We start from the raw sequence: 26,624 nt of genomic DNA on the forward strand, positions 1-26,624 counted from the left end.
TGTTTAAAAGCAGACATTCAAATGAGGCTCCATTAGGTGCTATGTAGTCTGTATCTGGTCACACTTAAGATGGAATCTGAATCTTTTAGGTGCTATGCAGATTTTAGGTTGGTTTTAGGAGTGTTTGCAACCTCATAACTGCATAACACCTAACAGAGATTCATTTGAATCTCAAGATTGAGACCAGATACCGATTCAGTCAATCTTCCCCTCCCCTCATTCTGGAGAATGTGACAGCTTGTTCACTATTTTGTGACATTTTGGTTGGCCTAAAAATATATTGTCTTAACATGGTTTTTGATTCTTTTTTCCTTGTGGGCCAACACAGCTACCTTTTGCAGAACAGATTTGTTTAATTTTATCCGATAGAAGTAAGGTAATGAATAGAATGATAGGAACAACAAAATTCTTCTATTACAATCTGCATCACTACCGTGCTGTTTTTCCTACTCCACAGAGCTGTCAAGTATTACATAGCCAATTAAATAGCAGCATGATAATGGAACGTAAGTTGCCCTATAATAGCCACAAGACCTCCAAGGCTTATATTGGTCCCACAGCTATACAGGTTGCTTTCATCTACCACATCATATTAGGGACATCTCAATTAATCTTCCTGATAATTTTAGACACATCTATGTGTCATTCCTCTACTGTTTTCACCTGATAAGAGCAAATAACAGCCGTCATGAACTGAGAAAAAACTGAAAGGTCAGAATATGTTGATAATATTCTCTTTATCCACTTGTTGTTTCCCCCTTATAATCTCTTAATTGATTTCTGAAAATAAATGCTCTTGTGGCTAAAGTCAAAGCAGACAGTATTACTTTGGCAGTACAATAAACTATGTGTACATATTTACTTTTTATACATAGATGTTAAATCTGTGAATAAGTTAGTAATGACTAACTTAAATCCGTTTATTTCAATGGGTCTACTCTGAGCATGACTTAGTCAAACACCACTCCAAGTGTTTAAATTGAGAAGAAGAGTAAGTTGCTGTTGAGGGTTCCTATGAATTTCTTTATTGAAACAAGATCTTAAGATCTTTCACTTGTGTGATGTCTATTTCATTTCAATATTTCATTAGTTTCCAACAGTGTCTGTTCCCTGATTAATTTATGCTGCAGCTTTGGCATTTGGTGCAGCCCCTAATGATAATATACATATGTCCTGATTTACAGCATTTTTACCTTAACTCAGTCATCTAAATGAGTGCTTTGGAAATTACCTTGCTGATTGACTGGACTTTCTGGTAATATCTGGTGGAAATCCTTAAATTTTTGAATATGACATAAGGTATGTCTAACTCAATAGCAACAAATCATGGCTTAAGGAGGACACGCACTGATCTCTGTGAGTGAAGGAAGAGCTAATTGGGAGTTAGATTCAGTGTGATTATCTGCTTGTTTATGATAAGGGAGTAGTTTTTTGAATGGCACTGTAAATTCATCATTGATTGTGGTGTTAAAACAGAGTTTGTTTTTTTCTTATTTTGCTTGGTTGTGAGGATCTGTTTTTTTAAAGCAGATGACAGTGTCATGCTAGGATATGCTTAAGTCTCAAGAAACGGAACCAATTGCATCAGCCTGTTTTCAAATCTCACCTTTTCTTATGTCAGAAAGCATATGTTTCAAATGTTTACTGTTATGAGAATGAACATTAGTAATTCTATCACTGTCGTTAGGAACTTTAGACTGACCCAATTAAAATGAACTGTGTCTATACTGCTGGAACGGACCAAGCTACAGAAACAGACATTTGAACATCCTGTTCATGATTATAGGCCATAAGGACCCAAAGATGGCATAGGCATTTGTGGACCATCTGAATTCTTAGTCAGAAAAGCGGGGGGAGGGGGAGGGGGAGAGAGAGAGAGAGAGAGAGAGAGAGAGAGAAGGGAGATAGAAAAGAAAAGAAGAGAAAAGAAAAAGAATGACGTGAGCTGACTGTCGTGGGTCATGTTTTTTAATCCAGAGTATTGGACATGTAACACAGCAACAAGAGCTGATCATTTTGTTTAATCACCTTTTGGATCTTTGCCAGATGGTCTCTATTGAGAGCGCTGCAAACAGAGAGAGATGAACTGCGTCTAACATGCCACTAGAGCTTTCCCGTAAATGTCTGAGAACTGAATCCAACAAGAATTTAGTCTCGGAGCAGAAAGGGATACATTTAAAAACTATGTGCATTAACTATACTTTTCCCCATAGAATCCTCACTTGGCATGAATAATTTACCCACTCTTATGCTAATGGGATCATGAAAGTATCCCTCTGTCTTTAGTGCAGCTATTCTCAGCTTTCAGTAATTACCCCACCCAGTGAAAATAACATGGCTTCTGCATTTGAACGTCCTACTACTAATACCTGGCAATTAGAAAATCATGGTTGACAGTGGAGCAGTCCAAAAAGTGGACAGAGCCCAAGGAGCCTGAGGGAAGGGTCTTTTTTTGGGGGGGGGGGGTTCCATTGTCAACACTTCTTTAGTTGCCTAGGATCAGCATAATTAAAAAAGAAAACTTCTCTCTGTCTCTATGTATGTCTCTCAATAGAACATTTCACAATTTATTAACAATGAATTTTATCAGGGAGGAAAGCTATAACTATAAGAGTTTGATGATTCTGTCAGCATAATTTAAGATTTTAAAAATCTGCATAGCCTTCGTAAATATGGTAAATGAGTATTCAAACTTGCTAACTTTGTAATATTAAAATCAAATGAAGACTACCCTTGCATTGGAGGGGGGGGGTTAAGGTTAAAAAATAGTCCATTATAAAGACCTAGTCTTTGACCTCTATCCACAACACTACATACTAGGTAGTTCACTGTGTAAAAATTATCAGGCTGAAACATCTGGGAAAGAAAGCTATGAAACAGCAGGGAACGTGGCTGGTTTATTGTTTATCTTTTGTTTATGAGGCAGTATTCAAGTTTAATTACTACTCTAAATTAAACTCTAACAGGCATCAGGAGACATCCCTTTACTCAGGCTAAGTTTTAAAAAATCCAGAGATACCAACATTAGACTTTTCAAATAATTCAATATATATAAGAAGATATTAGTCACACTCTAGCAATTCAGAAAAGCATTACTACACCTCCATGCAAAGTTTCAGAATACTGAATTATGGAGGCATTCCTATTCTAACTGGTATATATATTACTGTAATTAGACAAGTGCAAAAGTGTCAAATAGTTTTGGACACATGGGGCAGATTAAACATGTCAGAAGATGGGCCTTGTATTTAAAAACAAAAATGCATGTGATAACGCCAAAGATCCTACTAATTGCCCTCTCTTTGCTAATATTGTTCAATTATTTCCTTTGAGGAGCCATGTGGAGAAGCCAGGGGGAAAGAAAGTTCTTTGTGTCCTTTATACTAACAGTAAGCGACCAGTTCAGGATGAACTTAGCTGTAGGAAAAATACAAAGTTTAAAAGCAACTTGCAAAAGATTATTCCAGATGGCATCTGTCATATCGTATTTAGAGGGGCGGGGGTTGTGTGTGTTTTTTTAAGCAAAACTCCCACTACTATGAAAACATTCCATTTCATAGAGAGATTTCATAGGCTGCATTAGAACACAACATATTTAGAACACATAGTCACTATAAAATAATAACTTGAAATGATTTTTATATTTTATGTTATATTATTTTAAAGAACCCATCATTTGCAAGGGTGGGTGGAAACTAATGGAGTAAGATGTAAGTCTTAAAATGTATTATAATATTTTAAGAGCTCACTCACCTCTAAGCTTTAAATTCAATAAAAGATGAGAATCTGCAGTTTTCACCAGTATAATGACTAGAAAACTGTACAATAAATAAAAGAGATGTACTATGAAATTGTAGCCCCACTGACTGGTGTGGTTAATAGAAAGGGACATAACACAGTTACAAAAATATTATTAAAAAATAATAATCCAGCAGGTATTTTTTTCAATATAGGAGGGTAAAAAGCAAAGGAAGATGGGTGGATAATAAACTGTTAGCTTCTTTAGCTCAGTTTGATCTGGCAGTTTAATGGTTAATACGCATGCAGTGTGTGTAGTGTGAGCTCAGCAGTTACTGGGCCAACTGTCTCAGTATTTCTGGGAATTCTGCCTATTCACAGTGCAGAGATGGTTCAATTGCTGCAAAATGTACAAAATGAATTTTACAAAAATGAATTGCAAGGGAAGCCCCATTACAATGATTTTACAGCAAAGATGTCAACATCAATTTTTCTCTCATGCATAACTAATGATTAAAACAGCATATTCCATTTGCTTAAGACAATTTATTTCATATTGGCACATCAAAAATATTGAAACAAAGTCATCCCTGTCCTTTTTTATTCATTGCTGCTGAACCCACACTATTGTTAAAACTAGAATAATAATAATAATAAAAATAAAACAAGCTTGGCAAGTAATGCTTAAACCAAAGGTTTCATCAATATTCTTCAATTTGTCAACATCTCAATGACAGCAACAGGAGGGAAGTGCATGTTTTTGTGTGTGCTTTAAAACATGGGGAGGTCTTTCTCTTAAAATAGCTCCCATCCACCATGCTAACAGAGATTATTCATGCACATCATTGATAAGCAAAGATCTAAAAACTTAAAAAGGGAAAACAAATTTACAAAACCTGCTTAACTGCTGCATCTAATCCTGCTGAAAAATAAGACATTTGGCCTGGTGTAGCAAAGCGTTCTGCGTGCAGAAGGGGGTTTTCTGCAGTGGAACTCCTTGCTGGCTGAGGTGTGCGCCTACAAAAGGCTTCTGTGTTGATGAAGCACCTAGAGAAAGGCACTCAGTGCCAGTTGCTGGCTGAGCTCCATACATGCATCCACTAATATGGTGGCAGCAGTATCAGCTTTGAGAGGGCTATCATCTGTTTTGTGAGGGAAAAGAACTGTATCCAAGCCTGATTCCATGTCTCCTACACACACACACACACACACACACACACACACACACACAAACACACAAACACACACAGCATGGCCAACAAGTGATCAGCACGATCACACCTGACCATGCTGACGATTTAAGTAGAATGAAAACTTGTAGAACTCTTTGAAATCATATTGCATATTGTTAATGGGAAAATATAATTGGAATTCATGGAGCTACCACCAAACTTTTATTCTTAAGTCATTTTGACTCAGTAAACTGCTTTGAGGTTTCGCTAAAATGGAGCAGTATATATGTTAAATAAAAATGCATCAACTTTTTGGCCTCTACTTTCATTCAACAAAATTTCCATTTTCCATCAAGAAAACTCTAGCTGTTTTGAATGGGAAAGTAAAAAAGTTTGAACATATATGTTAGAGCTACACATGTGCCCAATTTGCATAACAATGTTAAGTATCCGATCTTTTAAAAAGTGAATATAAAAAATCCCTAAAATTTTAAGGTGGCTGTTGTTTGCCCCGCCCTCCACCCCCCGGTATCAGTATTCACTCCCGCACCAGATTTGAACAATTCTCATTATATGCCCACTGTGTTAATGCTGCTTGCATGATCAAGAAAATAAAATTTCTATTAAAAAATTTAATGCCAATTCCTCATGGTAACTGATTACTACTTTGATTTGTGTGGCTAGTTTCTCCTTTTTTCTTCCTCTGTTCACTTATAATCCTCGCTTTGGATATCTACCTGTCCCACATCATACTTATGCCATAATAAGTTCCACAATACATGTCATTGTTTTTGCTATAAGAGACTAACCTGGCTACCTTTCTGGAAATTTATAGAAAAATTGGCTCTTGCCTATTTATAGTTGCAGGCAACTACTGGAGCGTAAATGTGTGTTAGGGTTTCCTCTATGCATCAAAAGTAATCTAGCAATTTCAGTTGCACTCAAATGGCACAGTAATCCATGCTCAGATGTCCATATTGGCCATACATAAACCAACTTTTGCATGTGACTTTCCACTGCAGAATCAGGTGAATTCCCTGCTTTGCCAATATGTACCAGCTCTGTGGGCATTGCTTTAAGGCAATGCCTTCTGTTGCAGAACCCAAGGAGAATAACTAGCTACATTTAGATAGATGTTAAAGAGAGAGTTTGTTAAGCCTTTTAACAGCCAAATGTCTCTTGGGATCAGGCCTTCTGGGTATAAAACTAGCATGATAGGCCATTCATAAAACCCATGTCTCATTAAGTATAAGACAAGTATTCCTTGGTGGTTTTGTGTAGGCCACATGGTTTAAAATGTTAAAATGTTTGTAGGATTATACATGAAAAGCATAATATCAAATTCACTATCTGAAATACCCTATAAAGAGATAATAAAAGATTGAAAAGTCAATGAAAAGTATATCTGTTACTATTGTATAGAACATCACAAGCTGTTAGCGGTTTAAAGCAGTAATTTGTCAGTGGTTTTTTACTTTATTTTATATAGAAGAAGGAAAATGTAGCACTCCAGAAGACACACAGATCCCTTCTTCCAGACAAATGACTGGATGATAAAACTGCACATACTTCTAACATGCTGATTAGGGTTTTACATATATACTTTCTGGCAAAACCCCATAGTCTTCTTTCTCTCCTCCCCACCTCTCGGACCCTTTTCTGCTATCTCTCTTGCCATAACTCAGCTAACCCAACAGAACCAGTCAGTTTTAAATTTCAGTTGGGACCCCTGTGACCTGTTAATGAATCTACAGAGAGGAGGAAAAACTCACAGTGTTGAGTTATGCCTAGTGTTGCTAGCTGACTTGGAGTCAGAAATGCTTGAAGCGTTAACGTAATTGCAAGAATGTGAAAAATGAAGCGTTGGGCTCCTGAGCAAAGTGAAAGGTCAAAGCAAGCCTTACACAAAACAAGTCTCTGGAAGATGGCCTCGTTACACCATTAAATCGGCTTCTTTCCCTTTTTTCTCTTTCTTTGTAAAATGTTTTAGTGTTTCATTTCTATTAATAGAGTTAGTTAACCCTTCCTGGCTTTAAATACATACATACATTCATACAAACAACAGCAAAAGAATACCAAGAATATCTACTTTTTCCTCTTTGACTGAATATTTTCTGACACAATTTGCTTCAGTGAATCTCAGCCACAATTAAGGTAGCAATTGCTTTGGAGCAGTCTAATAATCAAGACTAGTACAAGATACAGTACAGTTTGGTTTTCTCTTGTACAACCAAGATGACATGCTAAAAACAACACTGAGCCCAGCTAATATAATTAGGATTATCTTTCACTGAACACTGCCCAAAGGGTTTAACTCTTTCAATGCCAGAGTTGCAACTCACTCATAACTTTTTTCTTTTCTTTTTTTACTTCATCAGTCCTTTTTAATGCTATCATGGTGCTAGCCCTTCTCCTGGCTGTAAAATCTCGTTGTTGTTCTTAGAATGTTCTAGAAAGAACAATAATTTAGGCAGCCGCCTTTGCTACAAGACGATCTAAGGCCAAGTATGCCCACAACAGTGCTGAAGAAGAAATGTAGGAGGACTAACCCTTTCAAATTTCCCCCACTTTTATCTTCCATTAGCTGACCCACGGAGGAAGTAACATAAATGTTACTGACTTCTCTTCCTCACATTCCATTAAGTTGTTATAATGGGAATACAACAATGTTTTTGTTTGGTTTTTATCTTGCTAAGCTCGTATACAGTGCTATTTTTCCAGAAAAGGAGGTGACAGAACTTGCCATGAACGTCTCGCTTCTTTTCTTATAATGGCAATGGCGCCCACCTGAGAAGTGCTGGTGAGTTCTGGCTGAAAAAAAGCTCTGCTCGTATATAAGGATTGAGATGAAGAAGTGAAAGAAAGAAAATAACCTAGAGCCTACAGTGAAAGAGATGAAGTGAGAGCATCCAGGGATGTGGGTGTGTGGGTTTGTAAGGGAGGAAGAAAATATTCAGATATTCTTCTTCTGTGTTTGCAGCTCTAAGACACACACACTGAAGCTGGAAAACAGTGCCTGAAAATTCACATCTTTGCAATGCAACAGCAGTCAGAATTCTTTTTACACATGCTGGCAAGCCTCTTCAAAACTAGTGCGCAAATCATATGTGTCATCTGAAGTGGGAAAAAGTAATGCTGGGATGAGAGAAAGAGACTGAGAGACAAAGATGTGGACTACTTACACATGTTCATCAGTGGGATGCTAATGGAATTTTACATATGCCTCCATCTCAGGGAAATTTTTACTGGCGTAGTGGCATCCTTAAGGGACCAGCAGCTATGGAAAACTTGCTACTATGGAACAAGGTTAGGGAAGCAGATGGTAGCATGAGAGGAGTACACTGCTGGTGGAAAAACACAAAATATACACAGAGCTAAGAATGAAGAAACCCAGTTCTTTAATTTCCATGTTAAACAGGGAAACAGTAAGGGCAAGTAGTTCTTGCATGCCTACAAGATTGTGCTCAAGGAAATCACAATCCTAGACAGAAACAACTTCAATACATCTCCCTTCACAACACAGCCTAAAGTTGGGCTGACAAGGGCTCAGGGATGGAAGGGAGGATTTGAAAGTATAGCCTAGAAGTATCAACTTCCCCAGGCTCCCATATTGTCTCAAAAGATTCACTTCAGTTGCTTAGGGGACTATTTCCTGCGGGTTTTTCAGATATTGCCCCCTCCAAAGGAAATGATAAAGGCAAACATAACAGAAGGGTTCTTTCAGAGTTTTCATTCTATTGCTGGCATTTCCTGAGAAGGGAAGGAGATTGTGACCAGCAAGGCTTTTGCATAGACTCCTGCGCAAGCACAGTGTAAGTGCCAACTTATGGGGTGCTAACTGTTCCCCAGAATGGGAAACCAGCTTTTCAGAACAATGTGTGTCAGACATATAGAAAATATTGGTCTACTAAATGAAGCAGCAGTGAAGGTGATTTACTGGTCAAGTAAGAACACACAGATTGGCTAAAGAATCGGTTTGTGAACATAATGTAAATATTGTTGAGCTGTCTATGAGTCTAACCTCTGAGGCCTGTGACAGCTGCCCAGAGTGGTTGGGGAAATCCAACCAGATGCACGGGGTATAAATAATAAAATTATTTATTATTATTATTATTATTATTATTATTATTATTATTACTTTAAAGAGACGACATCAAATCCTCCAATCTACTTCTGAGCAGCATATATTTCCTATCTTTACAGTTTCCTGGTCCCTATGTACCATAACACATCATGGAATTAATGTATGTGCCTTTCTGGGGAAGGATATAGATTCATGGCTAAGAACTGAAGGGATCCACATCGCTACAGCTATGAAGATACATAGGCTTGGTATGCACTACACCAGAATTAAAATCATGTTGACTTTGTAACCCTTGCACAAGGCATGCATTTGTGAAAGACAGTTTTAGTTATTAATGATCACAGAATTGGCTATTTTTATTGTTTCAGAATACGACTTTATGTTATTCGTTTTGTTCAACGCCATCTAATTATTAAAAAGGAAAGTTACATTTTTTACTTTTCTGGTTGCAGGTCTGAGAAGACTTTCAGTAACAAGAACAGGAAATTGTTCAGGCACTTAATCTAGCTACATCACAAACTCCATGAAAGTATGAAATAATAATGAAGCAACTAGAAATAAATATCATACATGAACTGGGATCAGAAGAGCCCTTTGTGATTAATTTAAGCACTTGCCCACAGCCCATAAGCTTTTTATTTCCCACTCCATGGCAGGAAGGTTTTTTGTGAGGCTGAACTGAGTTTCTGGCACAGATCTTGGAGCTATGTAGGAGCCTACTGTTGGAAGGAGAGGGTTCAGAAGCCCCTCTATCCATGCAAACTGGAACACAAAGTTCTTTGGACCAGTTCATTGTGTTTATATCCCACTTTCCCTACCAGCAACCCCTTGTTGTGAAATAAAATATGGGACCTGGGTTCAGAGTGTAGCACAATGGATGATTGAGAAGAATGCCAAAATAATATGCAGTGTTCCAGCCCACCAGCTTCCATATTTCCTGAAAGAAGATGTATGGGGACTCAGTACTAGTATTTAGGTAGAGGCATGGGCATAGCCAAGGGGCAGCAGGGAGCGGTAGCTCCCCCCCGATAAAGTAAAACAGCTCCTTGGTCCCCTAAGGGGTCAAAAAGGGCTCTGACCAGGAATCCCACACTATATCATATAACACTGGTGTTAAAGCAGTGGTTCTCAACCTTGGGTCCCCAGATGTTTTCGGCCTACAACTCCCATGATCCCTAGCTCACAGGACCAGTGGTCAGGGATGATGGGAGTTGTAGGCCAAAAACATCTGGGGACCCAAGGTTGAGAAAGGCTGTGTTAAATGATCTACATTGGCTCCCAGTACGTTTCTGAGCATAATTCAAAGTGTTGGTTCCGACCTTTAAAGCCCTAAACAGCTATGGCCCTGTATACCTGAAGGAGTGTCTCTACCTCCATCATTCAGCCCAGACACTAAGGTCCAGCTCAGAGGTCCTTCTGGCGGTTCCCTCACTGCAAGAAGTGAGGTTACAGAGAAAGAGGCAGAGGGCCTTCTCGATAGTCGTACCCGCCCTGTGGAATGCCCTCCCATCAGATGTCAAGGAAATAAACAACTACAGTATTTGACTTTTAGAAGACATCTGAAGGGAGCCCCATTTAGGGAAGTTTTTAATGTTTGATGTTTGATGTTTTTAATATTCTGTTGGGAGCTGCCCAGAGTGGTTGGGGCAACCCAGCCTGGTGGGTGGCATACAAATAACAACATTACTACTACTACTACTACTACTACTACTACTACTACTACTACACAGGGTACAAGTCTACGACACAAAAACTGTACTTTTAAGTCTTCATTAAAACAGCGGGATGATAATTCATGCCAGGGTGCCTACAAAGCAATTATATAGCAGCAAGCTCATGTTTTGCCACTGAATAAACACTCAGAAGTCAGCTGTACCAGACTTAGCTTTCTTATAAGTACACTTTAACAACAAATAAGTGTGCTAACATGTCTTTGTCATATTCACATATTATATTTTTACGCACACATTCTTAAAAAACAAAAATCTTACCCATATAGCTTAAAAAATAAAGAAATATTATGGCTAAGCAACAGAATGCCACCTCCCTCTCCTCTCCCCATGTACCCCATGCTCCCCAAATCTGTTCTGGTGCTTCTCCCAACCGTCTGGATTTGGGAAAGGTGTGGGGTACATGTGCGAAAAGAAGTAGGGGAGTAGGGGAAAGTTCTGTTGTGCAAGCACAAGGACTTACAGTAACAAGTGCACTAGACACCATCTAAAATGTGTGTAACAGCGCTAAGAATCTATTTTCAACCATACTCCCTTAGGGAGAAACTGCACAAAAGTTGGGAGTTTCAGGAAGATAGGAACCTGTTTATACAAAAGTCTTCGTCAACCCGATGCCCTCCAGATCACTTCACCTATATGCATTAAGATTCTAACTCATTTATGCATCGGCAAAAAAGAGGAAATGCAGAAAAAGAGGATGCAGCTTTGAATAAAATTTAGATATATATGCTAATATATATGTTCACATGCAAACTTAGAAATAACTGCTACAATTTAATAAAAATACATGCATCTAATCATGGTGGGGAAGACTGTGACCAGGTCAGCTTTGTGCCTGCTCAGTCTGTTGTCCAGGTGCTAACATTTCCCTTCCTGTGGTTCTTTATATTAGACTGGACAGCCCTTGAAGTAGGACACAGGGTCATGCTACTTCCTGCAGTGCTCTTTGTACCAAAAAAGATGTTACGCGTTCCATCCATGGAACTCCCACCCTATGTGTAGTTAATCTCTGTGAACTTTCCCACAATTGTGCCCCAGCTCTTCAACAGAGAGGTAAATAAGCACAGAACATGTAGTATTGTACCGAAGGAACATTTATTCCCAAAGAAGCCAGCAGAACTATTAATCTTACGTAATGATCATGGAGTTTGCTGCCATTAGAATAATATGCATAAATCAATCACAAATATGAATGAGTTTGTCCCTTACAACCAGTCATGGACTACCTATATTACCTTCAGTAAAAGCATCTGAAATCTGAATCTTTTGAATAAAGGATTAATGCAAACACAGTTGTACTCATATAAGGGACAACCATGCCTCATCTCCAAACCTCTGAGGTTTTGGTCTTCATAGACCAGTGCAACCGTCTTCCCTATTATTCTTGATTTAAGAAAATCTACAGCACTTTAAAACAAGACAGTAATGATAAAAACTGTTTTGTAATATAATATAAATGTATATCAAAACTGGAAGGCTGTGGAAAACCGATTTTTAAAATGTTTGAATCGAAAGCAGTTACTCCTCAGGTCTCAGTCTGAAGTTTAATGAACCTTTTGGGGGGGGGCGAATACCCAGTTATGCAGAATGAGTGGCACTGGATTCAATGGGATTAACAGCCCTATCTTAATTGTGCTTCCTTGGAATTAAATTCTACTGATCAGGGAGTAGCATACAATTGATTTTAGTAAAATTTGCTTCAAGCTAACATGTTTAGTTCTAGGTTGTAAATATAGTGTACAACTGGACACAACTACTTTTTTGTCTGAATTCTAATGCTGAAACCAAACCCCTTTCCATTTATTTCAATCAGATTTTTTTAATGCAGTGCGATAGATGGCAATCCACAAGCCACTCACTGCAGAAGTTTCACTATTAACTTTAATGTGACTACTCTGGAAGAAATTGTGATATGGATTGGAGCCCGGCAATGATTACGTGTGATTTTGCTTTTTAGCAAGTTAAGAATTTATGTTTGTTTCTTTTGTGGCTTAAATGCATTTCAACTAGCTATTGAAGCCTCCTTTTAGCTGACAGTACAAATTAAATTTTCTGTTTAGAGACCAGTACGAATTGCTCCATCACAGCTGGGGTGCATGTCTGCCATGATATTTACTTACACCACACAAAAATAAACTGTAGATAACCAAATTTGTAAAGGAATTGGCAGAACTAATCAATTGTTATTGCAAAGCTTGTTTGAAGATTAGATATTTAGCTTTGAAATAATAATAAAATACAGCTAAGTAGGTTGCAAAAAGGAAATAAATGTCTCCCTAAGTTACAGCTGATTACACTGCAAGCCTGCCACTCTTGTGTTTACACTAAGGCAGATGCACTGATATAATAAAAGACACTGAAGTTATTTTAGTCATGCCTACTTTGCACAGGGGAAAAAAGCTTGACCTTTTACCTTGCTCACTGCTGTTGTCTCCACTCTGGGAAGCATGGCCCCCACTGGAAGGCCCTGGTGTGCCTGCTGAGTGCGTTGAGGTTGCATCATCGTGGTCTCTCCAAGAGGAAGGATTCTGATGTCAAAATGTTGTTTTTTCCACAGTTATCATTCCAATAGCAAATTGAGGAAGGGGAAGGAGAGAGGGAGGCAGAAAAAAGTGGGCACATTAGCACTTGTAAACACTCCCAAAATGCAGTTACTGTTTAGATGCAGAGGACATACTAATGTACTAATTCAATGCATGTTCAAGCACATTGGTTTAAATGAATTTTGCTGCAAAGTGTGCTTTGAATAATAGCTTAATTTCCCCTTTAAAATAGGCTCAAAGTTTGATTTTTTTAAAATACATATTCAGTAGCAGTCTATTTTTAATTCTTAAAAATGCTTCAGAAAAATACCTTGATAAACTTTCAGTGGCACCTTAATCCCTTGATTTTAATTTATGTGCAAGGCAATCCTACAGATGTCTATTCAAAACTAAACCTTATTGAGGTATAGGATTGCAACCTTGGTTCTAGTAATCAAACAGGAATGATTATAGGTATGGCTACATGTATTCCTCCTTTTGGGAACTCCTGCAGCCAGGCTCTACTTTCCTTTAGACCACATCAGTGAGGCCAAGAGGGGGGCCTTGTCTGGGCAGCAGAGGACCTCCATACACACTGCCCAGGCTTGCACCCTGGGGAGGTCACTTCGGTGCTGCTAACACAGTGGTTTTACTTCACCCCCAGAGGCACACTCCATTACCTCTTGAGACAGATGCCAACAACCACAACCACAACATGTAGGAAGTGTGAGATAATTTTAGCTTTTTAAAAGAGATTGTATATTAAAATGCTTTCTAGATGTCTAAGACTGTCCCAAATAACCTCTAGGCAATTAGATGTATCTGTCTTTCTAATAGTATTCTTTTTCCATGAAATAAAATAAAAGACAATGTGTGATTTAATATTATAGGAGATTTGGCAAAACTTGACTAAGTGAACCTTCTGCCTTAGTTGTTTAGTCATAACTCCTCGTTCGTTTTAAATGTACTGAATATTGGTTTTCCTGGAGAGAAGAGCTGCTATTTTAAAAAGGGTAAGTGAAGAAAACTGAAAGTTACAGCTAAGAGCTACTTTGCTAAGTGTATTCTCCTCCTGGTCCTCCTCCCCTTTCCTGATCATTCCCAATACCCTGCTGTTGCTTAAAGGAAAACAGGAATTCTACTGTACAGGAAAAGCTTTATCAGCACCACATGAAGGCAGGCAAGAGATGGAATTTCCTCTCACAGAAAAGGAGAGTAAGAACACATGCAATAGATCAGACTTGGGCCTGGACCTGCATTACTTGTCACCTATATATGACAACTTAAATTAAAGACATCCTAACAAGAAACATTTCTGTAAAATAATTTCTACTCAGGAAAATAGCACAAACACCGAGCTGTTCCAACAAAATTAACACATGATGACAATTTGTAGATAGATAGATAGATGGATAGATAGATACCCTAAACAAACACACACACACAATGAAGCCTCATTACACCAGCCAGTGTCTATCAATTGTAAATCCATTAAAATCAAGTAAGTATAGAGAATGGCCAGATTGTCAATGTTTTGGTGCCTGGGATGGCATATCCCCCACAATAAAAATAGAGTGAACAAATGCCTATCCCCACAATGTAAAAATATAGGTGGACAATCTGCCCAATATATTACATAATTAACCAGTTTCTTCCCTTTAATGGACCTCAAAATGCTTTACTGGCAGGGACAGATTTCAGAGCTAGCCTTGGGTTGTATGTAGGCAGCATCTCAAGTTATCAACAAACATACTTTGAGTACCACTTGCCTTGCAACAATATTTAGTAAGTCTGCACAATAACATTTTACAATGAAACCCAAGCTAAAGTGAATAGGCATTATCCACAAATTCATAGCAATCAAATGCAAAAAGTCCTACTATCCTCCACCGAGCAATGACTGAACAACAGAAAATGAATAAAGGGTAATAATAAAAATATAAATAAATTATTATTAATAATAATAATACCCCGCCCATCTGGCTGGGTTTCCCCAGCCACTCTGGGCAGCTCCCAACTGAATATCAAAAACACAATACAGCATACAACATTAAAAACATTAGCAGGCTACCAATAATAATCACACAAACCTCTCACTTGCTTAGTTGGACTATCTACAAAATCAAATTAGATTGGACTGAGAATACAACATTTGAAACACAAATAACAGTCAAAGCAGCCCACATGCCCCCCCCTCTGTGGTGAAGCAATTTCAGCATGACAGAAAATCTCAATAAAGCAATAACAGTATATTAGGTGCTAAGATAAGTACTTCAGCTAAAACTACAGGAGATTAATTATTTTCCTCCCAAGAATATACAAAAAATAATACCATCATGCTGGAACATTGAGCTGATACAAAACAAAATGAAAAGTTGAAAGATTCTTAAAAACTATATATTTCAAGTCAGCACTGAGGATGAGAGTTCAGAGAAATGAATATGGAAACAAAATGCCACGATCATGCAAGTTTCTGCGCAGTCTCGATTAAAAGGATTGTGCCTATGAGCTTCTCTTTTTATCTCTGAGTTAGGAAACCACTCAAATAGCTTCAAGCTGAAGGCAAACAGCAGACAGGAGCACTTCAGCCCTCTGCAGCCTCTTAGCGTCAGCTGTTTGCCGGATGGTAATCAGATAAAGAGCTAGAAGAAATACATGAAAAGGGAAAGAAACAATAGCATGGCATGAGCTTTGTCCTCCAACATCATGTTGGAACCTACTTCTATAAAATCTAATAATTGCAACATGTTCACCTAGGCTAAACTTTTCAGAGTGTATAGCTAGTTATGTTAATTCTATGCACTGCAGGCTCTTTTAAACTGGCTGCTGTTAAAAACCCTTTAGTTCACAGATTAAAATTTCAGGGGTTAACTAGTAGCATCTCAGCTACATTTTAAGGCAAATGTCAACCAAAACCTGTCATACAGAACTTTAAAAGCCTGACCAGTCTCTGTATTTCTAAATCATAAATGGTTTGGAATGGATCACTTTAGTGAGACTTCCTGAAGCTGAAAACATTTGGTCTCTTTACCAACCTGTGTTACACTTCATCTCAGTTGTCAGCTCTAAGATGCTTTACAACTGCTTAAATAAAATGTATTGCTTGTATTACAGTATTCTTGAGGATTATAATCTGGCACCATTTTCTCAGAAGATAAAAATAATAGCCAAAGATATTCCCTAAGATGCAATCAGAATTGGCAGAGGAATAAGAAGGGAGAGAAACTACTTTCTGAAACTCTAAATGCTGCCACCCACACATATAAATGTTGAGTAAATGGCACCATGTTGTATTTATTTTATAGGATAAAATGTCTCAATCTGTATTTCAACTACTTTCCCCCCATTGTGTACAATTTTGTATCTCTGGCTCAATGCCCATCGTATAGTCATTCATGAGAACTGTAACCAAAACGGGAACCAAATGAAAAATTTAAGAGTACAACTCATGATTAATATAATCAGCTTAATTGATTACATATATTAGAATCTAATTCACAGGTCATTCAAGTCAATGGGAGTTTCCAGTTGGTGTGGTTTACCTTGTAGTTATGGTATAACCACAGACACATCTGTAACAGGATAAAGCGCAGCTAAATAAGTTGTCATTTATGTCTTTTTTAGTTTCTGGAGAAACAATTATATTTACGTTACAGGGGTTTTGTAGAAACAAAATATCTTTCCAACTTTATTGTGAAAATTAGCCCCCATGTACTTAAAAGACTACCTCCTATCTTGTGCTCTGTCATGAGCTCATATCAGCCCTGAAATCTAAGTTTGCACCAAAACAAACATAGGGATATTCATTAGGTGTCCAAAAACTGGGAAATACTGCCCTGACAATAAGAACCAAACATGTGCTAATATTTTTTGCATGTCGTAATTTTTGGTTTACTTTTTCAGTTGACTTTCAACCAGTGGTGTATGGTCAGTAGACTAGGGGGACTAGGCTAGTCCCCTAAACTTTCTTGGTAAATTAGAGCATTGAAGTAAAGCCTCGCGCCTCCTTCCCAAAGCCCTCTGCTTTCAAATACTGCACAGTGTTATGGATGGTGCACTGCGCACCCATTTCATGACACTGAATGTTTGGGTTGAACCCACTTTTGGAAAATTACTCAAAATACGTCGCCTTAGGGGTTATTCTCATATTTGAGACCAATGCAGCTACATTTTTCTGTTACCCTGTGGTGTCTTCCAGTTACATTTGACAGTGGAACAGACTCCCTCAGAAGGTGGTGGATGCCCCGTCACTGGAGTTTTTTAAGCAGAGCTTAAATGGCCATCTATTATGGCTGCTTTAGTTAAGATTCCTGCATTGCAAGGGGTTGGACTCGATCAGGCACCCCAAAACTCAGCCCTCCAGCTATTTTGGGACTACAGTTCCCATCATCCCTGACCACTGGTCCTCTTAGCTAGGGATGATGGGAGTTGTAGTCCCAAAAAGAGCTGGAGGGCCGAGTTTGGGGGTGCCTGGACTAGATGATCCTTAGGGTCCCTTCCAACTCCACAATTATATGATTCTATTATTGAAACCAGTTTTTCATTCACCACAGGAAGTTATACTCAACTTGAAAATCCGTCATGGTATCAACATGCACGCATCACCTCACCGTGGACTAATTTGGGCTGGAAGAGAGCATAGGCTACCAATCAGAGATATCACAAGCTTGGCAAGCCCTCAATGTAAATTCATGCTGACCCATTTGGAAGACCATTTCATTATATGCAAATCCACTGGGCAGAAAAGTTAACTTTCATTGACTTCAACCCACAAAAAATATGACTTCAGCTCTAAGTATCTTCTTGAAATACTGGCATACTTTTTATTGTGGCTGTTGCCTAAAGCTAAAGTTTATTACAGGCACATATGTTGTATCTGGGTGTTTTTTTTAAAAAAAGTTTGATGTTATTATATATTTGCTATTAAATGAGCACTCATGCTATAAATGGTGCTGGCTAGGAAAATAAATAAATGCATGAATTACACGCAGACAACAACAGCTGATTCCTTAACATCACAAACATTATTAACACGTAGAGTATCTTCATATATTTTACAGTTTGTGTGTATCTGATCGTCAACTAAAGCACCATGTACCATTGAAGGCAGAGTGTACATGTATCTATTCCCAGTAGTTTTAATAATTGGGAGTCAAAGATGGCGCTCCTCTTGCTCTTACCTAATTGCGTTAAAGAGCAGTGTTACCAGGAGAAAAGCAGTGAATACTGAGTGGCACACAATAGGAGATGGAAAATAGATACAAGAAGCTAGGTCTCCAGGGGCAGTATTTTCTATTTGCTGGGCTACAGACTCACAGCTGATAATGCAAGTTGTAATTAATATAAAAGCAGGAGACAATATGGGGAAGGCTTGTACTAGCAGGGCCACAGGAGATCACTCTGCAGCTATCCAACGTTTCTCATTTATGCACACAGCCTTCCACAGAAACACAATTTTGCCAGTGTTTTTTCCCTTGAAAGTTAAAAAAAATTGATTTAGCACTATCATTGAATTTTGCTAAATCTAGAGAAGAGCATGGAAAGCACAAAAGTCTCTAGGAATTTGAGGCAAATCTGTTGCGTTACTATTTTGCCGTTGTTACAAATCCAGTGGACATATTAAGCATTTTAACTACTACTAGATCTGGCTTCTTCCTTTTTTTAAAAAAAAGAAAAAGAATTACTTTCCAAACCCTGTTTATATGCCTATATATGGGTCACTCCTCTTGTGCAGTGCCAAGCACACTGATTTAACAAGCCTCAAACTTCTGTGTAAATGTCAGCTTACAAAGATACAGATGGGTTAACTGTACATTCCTTATGCATCCCAAACTGGGCAAAATCACCTTAATTATGCAAGGGCTCCCTCTGGGACTGATTCTGATCTCATACTGCTTTTATAGTGGTACAACTCAATTTACCATGATGAAGTTGCTTCTATTTCACCATAATATGTGCAATAACAAATCTATGCACTTCAGTGACACACACAGGTGAATAAAATGAAGAAGATATAATCCACTGATTTTGATGAGTGTTTCAAATATATACAGAATCCAGAAACAGGCACTCCCTATACACAGCAAATAAATAAAACATTCCATTTCATAATACAGGGAAAGGAACTTCCACCTCTGGATTCCCATTAAGAAGATGTGTAATATATTTTGTGCACAGGATTGAAGGTAGTTCTTATAAATCCGTTTCACATATGGAAAATCTGGCATGGCACAGTGGCTATAGACCAAATCCATCTCATTTCACTTCATGTCATTTCATCACATCTGTGGCATAGCCATAAAGAAGATGAGATCTTAAGTCACCCAAGTAGTACTATGGCAATCAGATAAGCTACACCAGTTACTGTGGCCCTCATGATTTGGTCCTATACGCAAACATATGAAAAGACACAATATACTCTACAAGGTGGAAACAGAACCTACTCCCAGGCTACAGCAAAGTAGCTAAATGTAAGAAATTTGAGAGCCGGCTGGGGTGACTGGCAACACACATAAAGTTTCAGTATGGAGCATGAAGCTCTAAACTGGCTAAATCTGTAAAATAGTATATGTAATAGTATATAAAATAGGTATGTGTACATATATGCATACATGCACACACGTTGCAATTTGATGCACACTTACATAGGAGTAAGCCCCACTGTACTCAGTGAGATTTACTTCTATTCTGTAGCACTGAAGTTTGCTTTTATCTAATATAAAACAAACTAATAAAAACCCCCACAGTTTTAAAATGTCTGTGTTCCTAAAATTATATTCCATGGAAAAATAAAAATGATCAATGCTGTGCACAGAATTGCACAAATAATACAACAAATATGGCTTTTAGTGAAAAGGGGTAATTGTTTTTACATCTGCACCCTCACCCCAATCCAATGTGTTTTTAAATATTTTTATTAATTCTGAAGCATTCTGCGTAAATCTCTTACTGCAGATTTCTCCCAGTGGTGACAGTTTTCATAAGCTTTTTAAAAACATTACCTGCCTTAAACTGTCTTTTTTAACATATCTATCCTACAAGGATATACCTAAAAGGTATATAAATCTCTTGTGCATTTTATATTTCAACTAAACTTTTTATATAATCTATAGACCACCTGTGGTCTAAATGAGGCTTTAAAGGTAGGTTATTTTCAAAAGCTGCCTCTTTCCAACAATTCCTTTTAGGTGCTAATTTTTTTACCTCACAAATCATTACCATACAGTTTTACCATACTGTATAATTATCCTCATACATTTGTGTTGGACACCCCTTCTGCTGCATTTGTATTGCTCTGTTCTATTTGGAATTGTTTTCTTGCTTTTACAATTGTAACAGTTTCATCAGTTTTTATAACTGCACATTATATTGCTGTAACCCATCCTGAGACCTTATGGTGAAGGGCAGGTAATAAATCTTAGGACAAACAAATAAGTAAATAAATAAATAGTACTTCTAGTACTAGAGAGCCAGATCCAACTCCATAAGGTGATGCCCTCCCCCACCCCATGAAAGACCTAAGCAAAAGGAGAAATCAAAAAATCATATATAAGTGTTTGCCTGACTTTAGTTAAAATTGACAACACCTTACCTAGCGTGGCAATTGAGTCTCCATAGGGGAAATCCGGGCACATTTAAGAAAGTGACTAACTTTGCAATGATTTCATTAGAACCAAAATGGAACAGCATTATTATGTCAAATATAATGCATGAAGTGGATGTTAGCAAAACAGAATGATTGAGTGACATTTATACAAAAATCACCAGAGAAGGTGTCAGCTTATCAAATATGTTATTCCTCAGTAGGGTTAAAATCTTGGTATCATATACGCTAAAGCCTGTAGCTTTGCAAGCCTCAAATCACAAACTATGGAATTTAGCGACATACTATTACTATTGCTGTGAGGGCAGATTACTTTCCTTTTTTATATTATACACAGCATGACCACTAGAAAATAATATAGTCACACTCCTGGAACCACCTACTCTTAAGCAGCCCTACTGAAATTGATACTACATTTCAAGTAATCCCTCCCTTTACTCAAGGGTTTGTAATGGTACGGTAAATATCGCTGCAACCATGGGATACCTGCTTCACACAAACTGCCTGCCATAGAGAGCAGAATCCATACATGCCGGTAGTAACATGGGTCTCAATCCTAAATCTTACAAAAAAGCCTTTATGCCCTGATCTTGCATTCCTAGCCTTTTAGAGTAAGTTGATGTTCACTTCTTGGTTAATAAAAGAGCTAAAGATAAATCTGAGCAACCAGGAAAAAAGAATGTTGCCCTATGTAATTTATTCATTTTACCACAATCATGCTTTGCATGATGTTAGAAAACGGTGCAACATTTCAAAGTCCAGAAAAGAAAACTGAAGTACATATGAAAACAGATATTTTCTTTTACACATATGGAATCAATTTGTTGTAAATGGTGATGATAATTTTTTTAAGTACACATAAACATACAGTCAATATATTAAGCAATTTCACATGTTACAAAGCAGCAAACCCAGCAGGAACACACTCAACAAGAGCTGCACATCGTTCTGGCTCTGTTTCTGTGTAGTTTTAAATAACTATCCATTGTATTAACAATTTACAATTTTAGGTTTAAACTTAAAAAATCTTATATATTTAAGAAAATGTAACATGTGAACTCATTCTCAACTACAGAAGAGTTTATAGGGAGGTATTAGGAAGCCAATTTCTCAGCCTCAGTCATCTATATGTAACATGGGGATAATATAACTTTCCTTACAGATCCATTGTAAGAATTATTGAGATAATGGTTATAAACAGTGTTGAGCACTTACATAAATATGAAGTATTGTTATATAGAAAAATGCTTGTGCAAATTATGCACATTAATATTTCCCAAACTCTGTTTTGATGTTTATCCTACAACATGAGGCCCAACTCATCCATGTTCTTGACAGGAGAGTCAGCTTTGGCCTCTGTGAAGAAAGAACTCAGCTTGAAATGATATACAAGCAAGGGGAAAGATTGGTATGTCTTTTCTCAAAACCATTAATTCAGAAATGCCAAAAGAAGCTGCAGTCCTTTGAGTAGTTACATGCACGCAAGGCTCCTTGGAATCAGTGGGATTTCTATAGAAAATGATTCTGCGTAAACATTCAACTGTATAGGTTAAACAAGCTGTTAGTTGCTATTGAAATACCTATAGTAGTAAACATTTTACTGCCATTATTTTAAAATATGAGTTATGGTTAACCCGAACGAAAACTGGAGCGTCAGGAATACATATTAGTCTATATATGTACACATGAAACAGTGATAAATTGTCATTCCTAAGAACCACAAGTTGAACTGTAGCTAGAGTAGGTTTTTAGTTAGTCTGGTTCAGTCAGGGCATGGTTGTAATTACCTTCTACCCATCTACAGCTAATACCTTAGAGCAATAAAAGTATATGAGGGTGTTAGAAATTCGAATGCTAATTATGGGCTGTTATATTTACTAAATGCAGCATAGTATATAACATAGTATAGTATATAACAACAGTTTTCAGTGGCTAGCATTATCCTAGTTGATATACAAAGTTATATGCCAACTTACCCTTACTGTGCTATATAAAAGTTAACAGAACAATAAAATATAATTCAGTATTTGCATTTTGTTGCCATCAACCGTAGCAGGGGTATCTGGCTTTCCTAGAAAATGTATTGCTTTTGTAGAGACCAAATTGTTTCTCCTACCAGGTTAAGTTAGATAAATATCACAGCAGTGGGGTCCCATAAAGAAAATATACAGTATTTGAATATCACGTATTCAAGAGCCCTTCTGTAAATATTAGCTAGTCTCTCATTTCTTCAGTATCCTTCAGCTATATTCTTAAACTGGGTAGTGATATAAAATCATGAGCCCCATTAGTATCTAATATACTGCTGCCACTGCTGTAGACCTATACCCATAAACATACACAAGCACACTGAATAGAGGTATAGAGATTTGGGGGTGTCAAGTATCTGTCACAAACTGTCATATCCACAAGAGAAGCCCTGGCACAGAACAAATTAAATTACACTTCTTTTTAAAGCTGTCATTATTCATATTCAATCAATTGAAATATTGTCAGTATTTCAAATGCATATAAAACTATGAGAAGGATCCATGGATCAGAACAGTGGGCCAAGAAATAAAACAGAGGAAACAACATGCTGTCTGTGTCCTTCTGAAGTGGTTCATCATCACCCCTGCACCAACTTTCACCAAATGAGATTTAGCCTGAGGCTGTATTTTAAATATGCATATCAAAGCAAATGGGAGGGGGGAACAAACCTACAGTATCAAATTGGAGAAGTTTTCATGCTAACCATTCTAATTTGCAGGTAGGCATTCACAAATGAATCATTTCCAGCAAAATATTAAAATTACAAAAGGCACCATTATTACAAACTGCTTTTTAGAGCATTGTAATAAAACAAACCAGCTACATGAAACTTCCTACAAAGATAGATATCTGTATCTGTATACAGATACATACAATCTGCATCTACAACTATATAATATTAGTTTAAAGTTTTATGTTGGATGACAATGTTAACTCACATGTCTAATAAGACACTATTCCCTAAATGCAACTACATGATACAACTCTTCATTTCCCAGTTGGTGTTCTTGTTGCACAAATTATTGCTTTCTTTCAAGACAAATAGCAGGGGGCTAAGGTAAAAATGTTATGGCTCAAATCTCCAGGAAATAAAAGGCTTTAAATTGTAATACCCAGTGAAGTGGCAAACTCTAATGGGTGTAAGATAAATATATTGTCACTTTTTTTGAGTTTGTTGTTTCAGATCAAAAAGGAAAAGAGGTTATTTTCCATTAAGGCAGTTATAAAATTATAAAATGCTAGCCCCCTGAAACCTCATCCTATCACTGTAGGTGAATTTAAATATTATAATGGAGCACTTCAAATTGGCTTGAGCATTCGCCATCTGTCAGGGCCCTAAACAGGCTAGTTTATCTAATCTCCTCAATATAAACATCAGCATGCTCCATTTCTACACTTCCACATGAAACAAATTCTTATAATGAAACTATTCTGGGAACACATGCAATGTTTTTGCACTGCTTTATATAGTGGATGCTTATCCTTCAGGATGCCTATCATTTCAGAACCTTTTCTAAGGGCCCCACAAACTCACATGCACACTACTTTAAGGTTTGAAATTGCATACAAGAAATATTTGTCAAAGTTCTGTCATGCTTCATGGACCTTATTAGCAGCAAATGACATCATAAAACAACAAGGAAACTTTCAGTAGTTTCTACTCGTACGTGTGTGTGTGTGTGTGTGTGTGTGTGTGTAGCTTAAGAGTGATAATTATAAAATAGTAAATATCATGAAAATTTGTCCCTGAAATTACCATATTTCAAAAGAAGGGGAAATTGACAATGAATCATAGTATTTAAAAATTAAATAAATGGTTTACAATGTATATAAACCTAGGGTGTTTTTTCTTTTCTTTTTACAACTACTTCTGCTCTTCTGAACAAAGGTAATACACAACAAAAGCAAATATTTAACTACCTGACAACATACTTTCAAAAAGGAAAATAATCAAACAGAAAACTGCTTCTTCACATGTATATCTACTTTTCTTGGCATATTAAAGATTACCTCTAGATGCCTATACATGGCATACGAATCCCCTTTTAATACCCCACAGTTAAAATATTGTTCCTAACATGGTCTGTGTTGTTTGTTTCATGAGCTCATTGCCAAAGTCTAAGTAACTCCCCCCAACCGGTTTCTTCACTGTATTTTCTTCTTCCCCAAGTTTAAAAGCTTAACAATGTAGATACTTATGGTAAATTTTCCCAAGTTCTTCTCTGAAGTAAATTGGCAAACACATGCAGAAAAACCACTGCCAGACATGCAACTACACTTGTGAACATTCCACCAAAACATTAACTTATTCACCAGCTACTGAAGTGATAAAACTAACCACTAACCTGTAGCTAGTTACTCAATCTTAATTCTCTCCAGCCTCTGCAGTGCATTGGCTCATCAAAGTTATTGCAATTTATTATGAAGATGCTCCAGGCACTTGGCAATAAGTCCACATTCTAATACAGTAATAAGTTGTATCATAGAAAAAGCACTGGAAACCATAACTTTGTTTTAATGCAATGTATAATTGCCAATAAGTCTCAACACTTGACATTTAGAGACAGAGTACAGAAATCAACAACTTTTTACTAAGTTTCTATTTACTACTCCTTTTCTGTGACATTGATCATAGGTCTTCCAAAGCAGAAAAGGCTGCATCTACCAATTCGACAGTTTGCCAACTCTTCCGTTTACTCAGATCATGAACTTTGCAAGCCATAAGTTAACCTTTCGGTAACTGAATGAAAAGGGCCCCTCTCCCACCCCCAAAAACTGAAGAAAAAACAACTTTAAAATATCCTACTGAAAATGAAGCATGATTTAAAGCAGATAATTACAAAATAGTGGGGATGGTGGTGGTAATAACAACAACAATCCACAGATTTACTAAATGTGTTATAACCTTTACAAATTATCAAAAAGACTTACATGGTCTGCTAAGTTTGTGGATGATCCTGAGAGCTCTTCATGATCAGATTTAGAGCTGCCATCTCTTTCATCAATAACTAGATCTATGGGCATTTTGCCTTTCAAACAGCTAATGTACCGATGGCAGAAATTATCACACAACTCATGGACCTGGATATATTTAAATAAAGGGAAAGAAAAAGAAAATTAAAAATAATAATTGAGTGTGGGAGGAAAAATATCAGATTGCAACTGGAGAGGGTTTTCCCCCCAGTTGTGAAAGAAATCTATTCCAAGAATAACTCTAATTAAGGGGCATAATAGTTGAAGGCAAGGAAACAATAGAGAAATTGTTACAGCACATATTATTCCCCTGAGACTTGCCTGAGCAACAAGTTAGGAAGGGGGAGAGCCTACTCTATAGACAGAAGAAAATCTGATTTAGGATAATATCAAAAGCACTGAAATCTGGACAAACGTAAATAAAATCTAGAAGCATAGGCAGTTCAGCAGAGAAGAGTGGCAGAAAGGATTGGGACAGAGCAGTGAACATTTTGAAACCTCCTATAGGAACTAGGAGAGATCTTTATCACAAAATCATTTCCTTGTAGCACCTTAGCCTTTCCATAGGCACTGTGACTCTCTTTGTAATCTTAATGTTTTGCTCAGAGATAATGGGAGGATCAGGTCTGCACTGAATGAGAAGATACTTAATTTTAAAATACTATCCCTGGTTGAAGAAAATTGCAGAGGGCTGGAAGACAGAGAGGGGAGATACAATCGATTGGGAAAGGAGGGGCTAGTTGAAAGGGTGATTGGAACTGGAAATAATAG

General features: G+C 37.4%; 1 protein-coding gene across 12 annotated transcripts in view; it reads right to left on the reverse strand.

Annotated features, from left to right (window-relative positions):
- MEIS2 (Meis homeobox 2) overlaps positions 1–26,624 on the reverse strand; it is a 228,574-nt gene that overhangs the window by 196,174 nt on the left and 5,776 nt on the right. For all 12 annotated transcript variants that reach the window (XM_081862586.1, XM_081862580.1, XM_081862585.1 and 9 more), the window contains 2 exons: positions 25,812–25,961; positions 13,138–13,252 (listed from right to left, as the gene is read on the reverse strand). In XM_081862586.1, coding sequence (XP_081718712.1) covers positions 13,138–13,252; positions 25,812–25,961 — 265 coding nt within the window. The remainder of the gene's footprint in view (positions 1–13,137; positions 13,253–25,811; positions 25,962–26,624) is intronic.

This window comes from Podarcis erhardii, assembly GCF_964252035.2.
Source record: "Podarcis erhardii genome assembly, chromosome: 1".
Classification (NCBI taxonomy): Eukaryota; Metazoa; Chordata; class Lepidosauria; order Squamata; family Lacertidae; genus Podarcis; species Podarcis erhardii.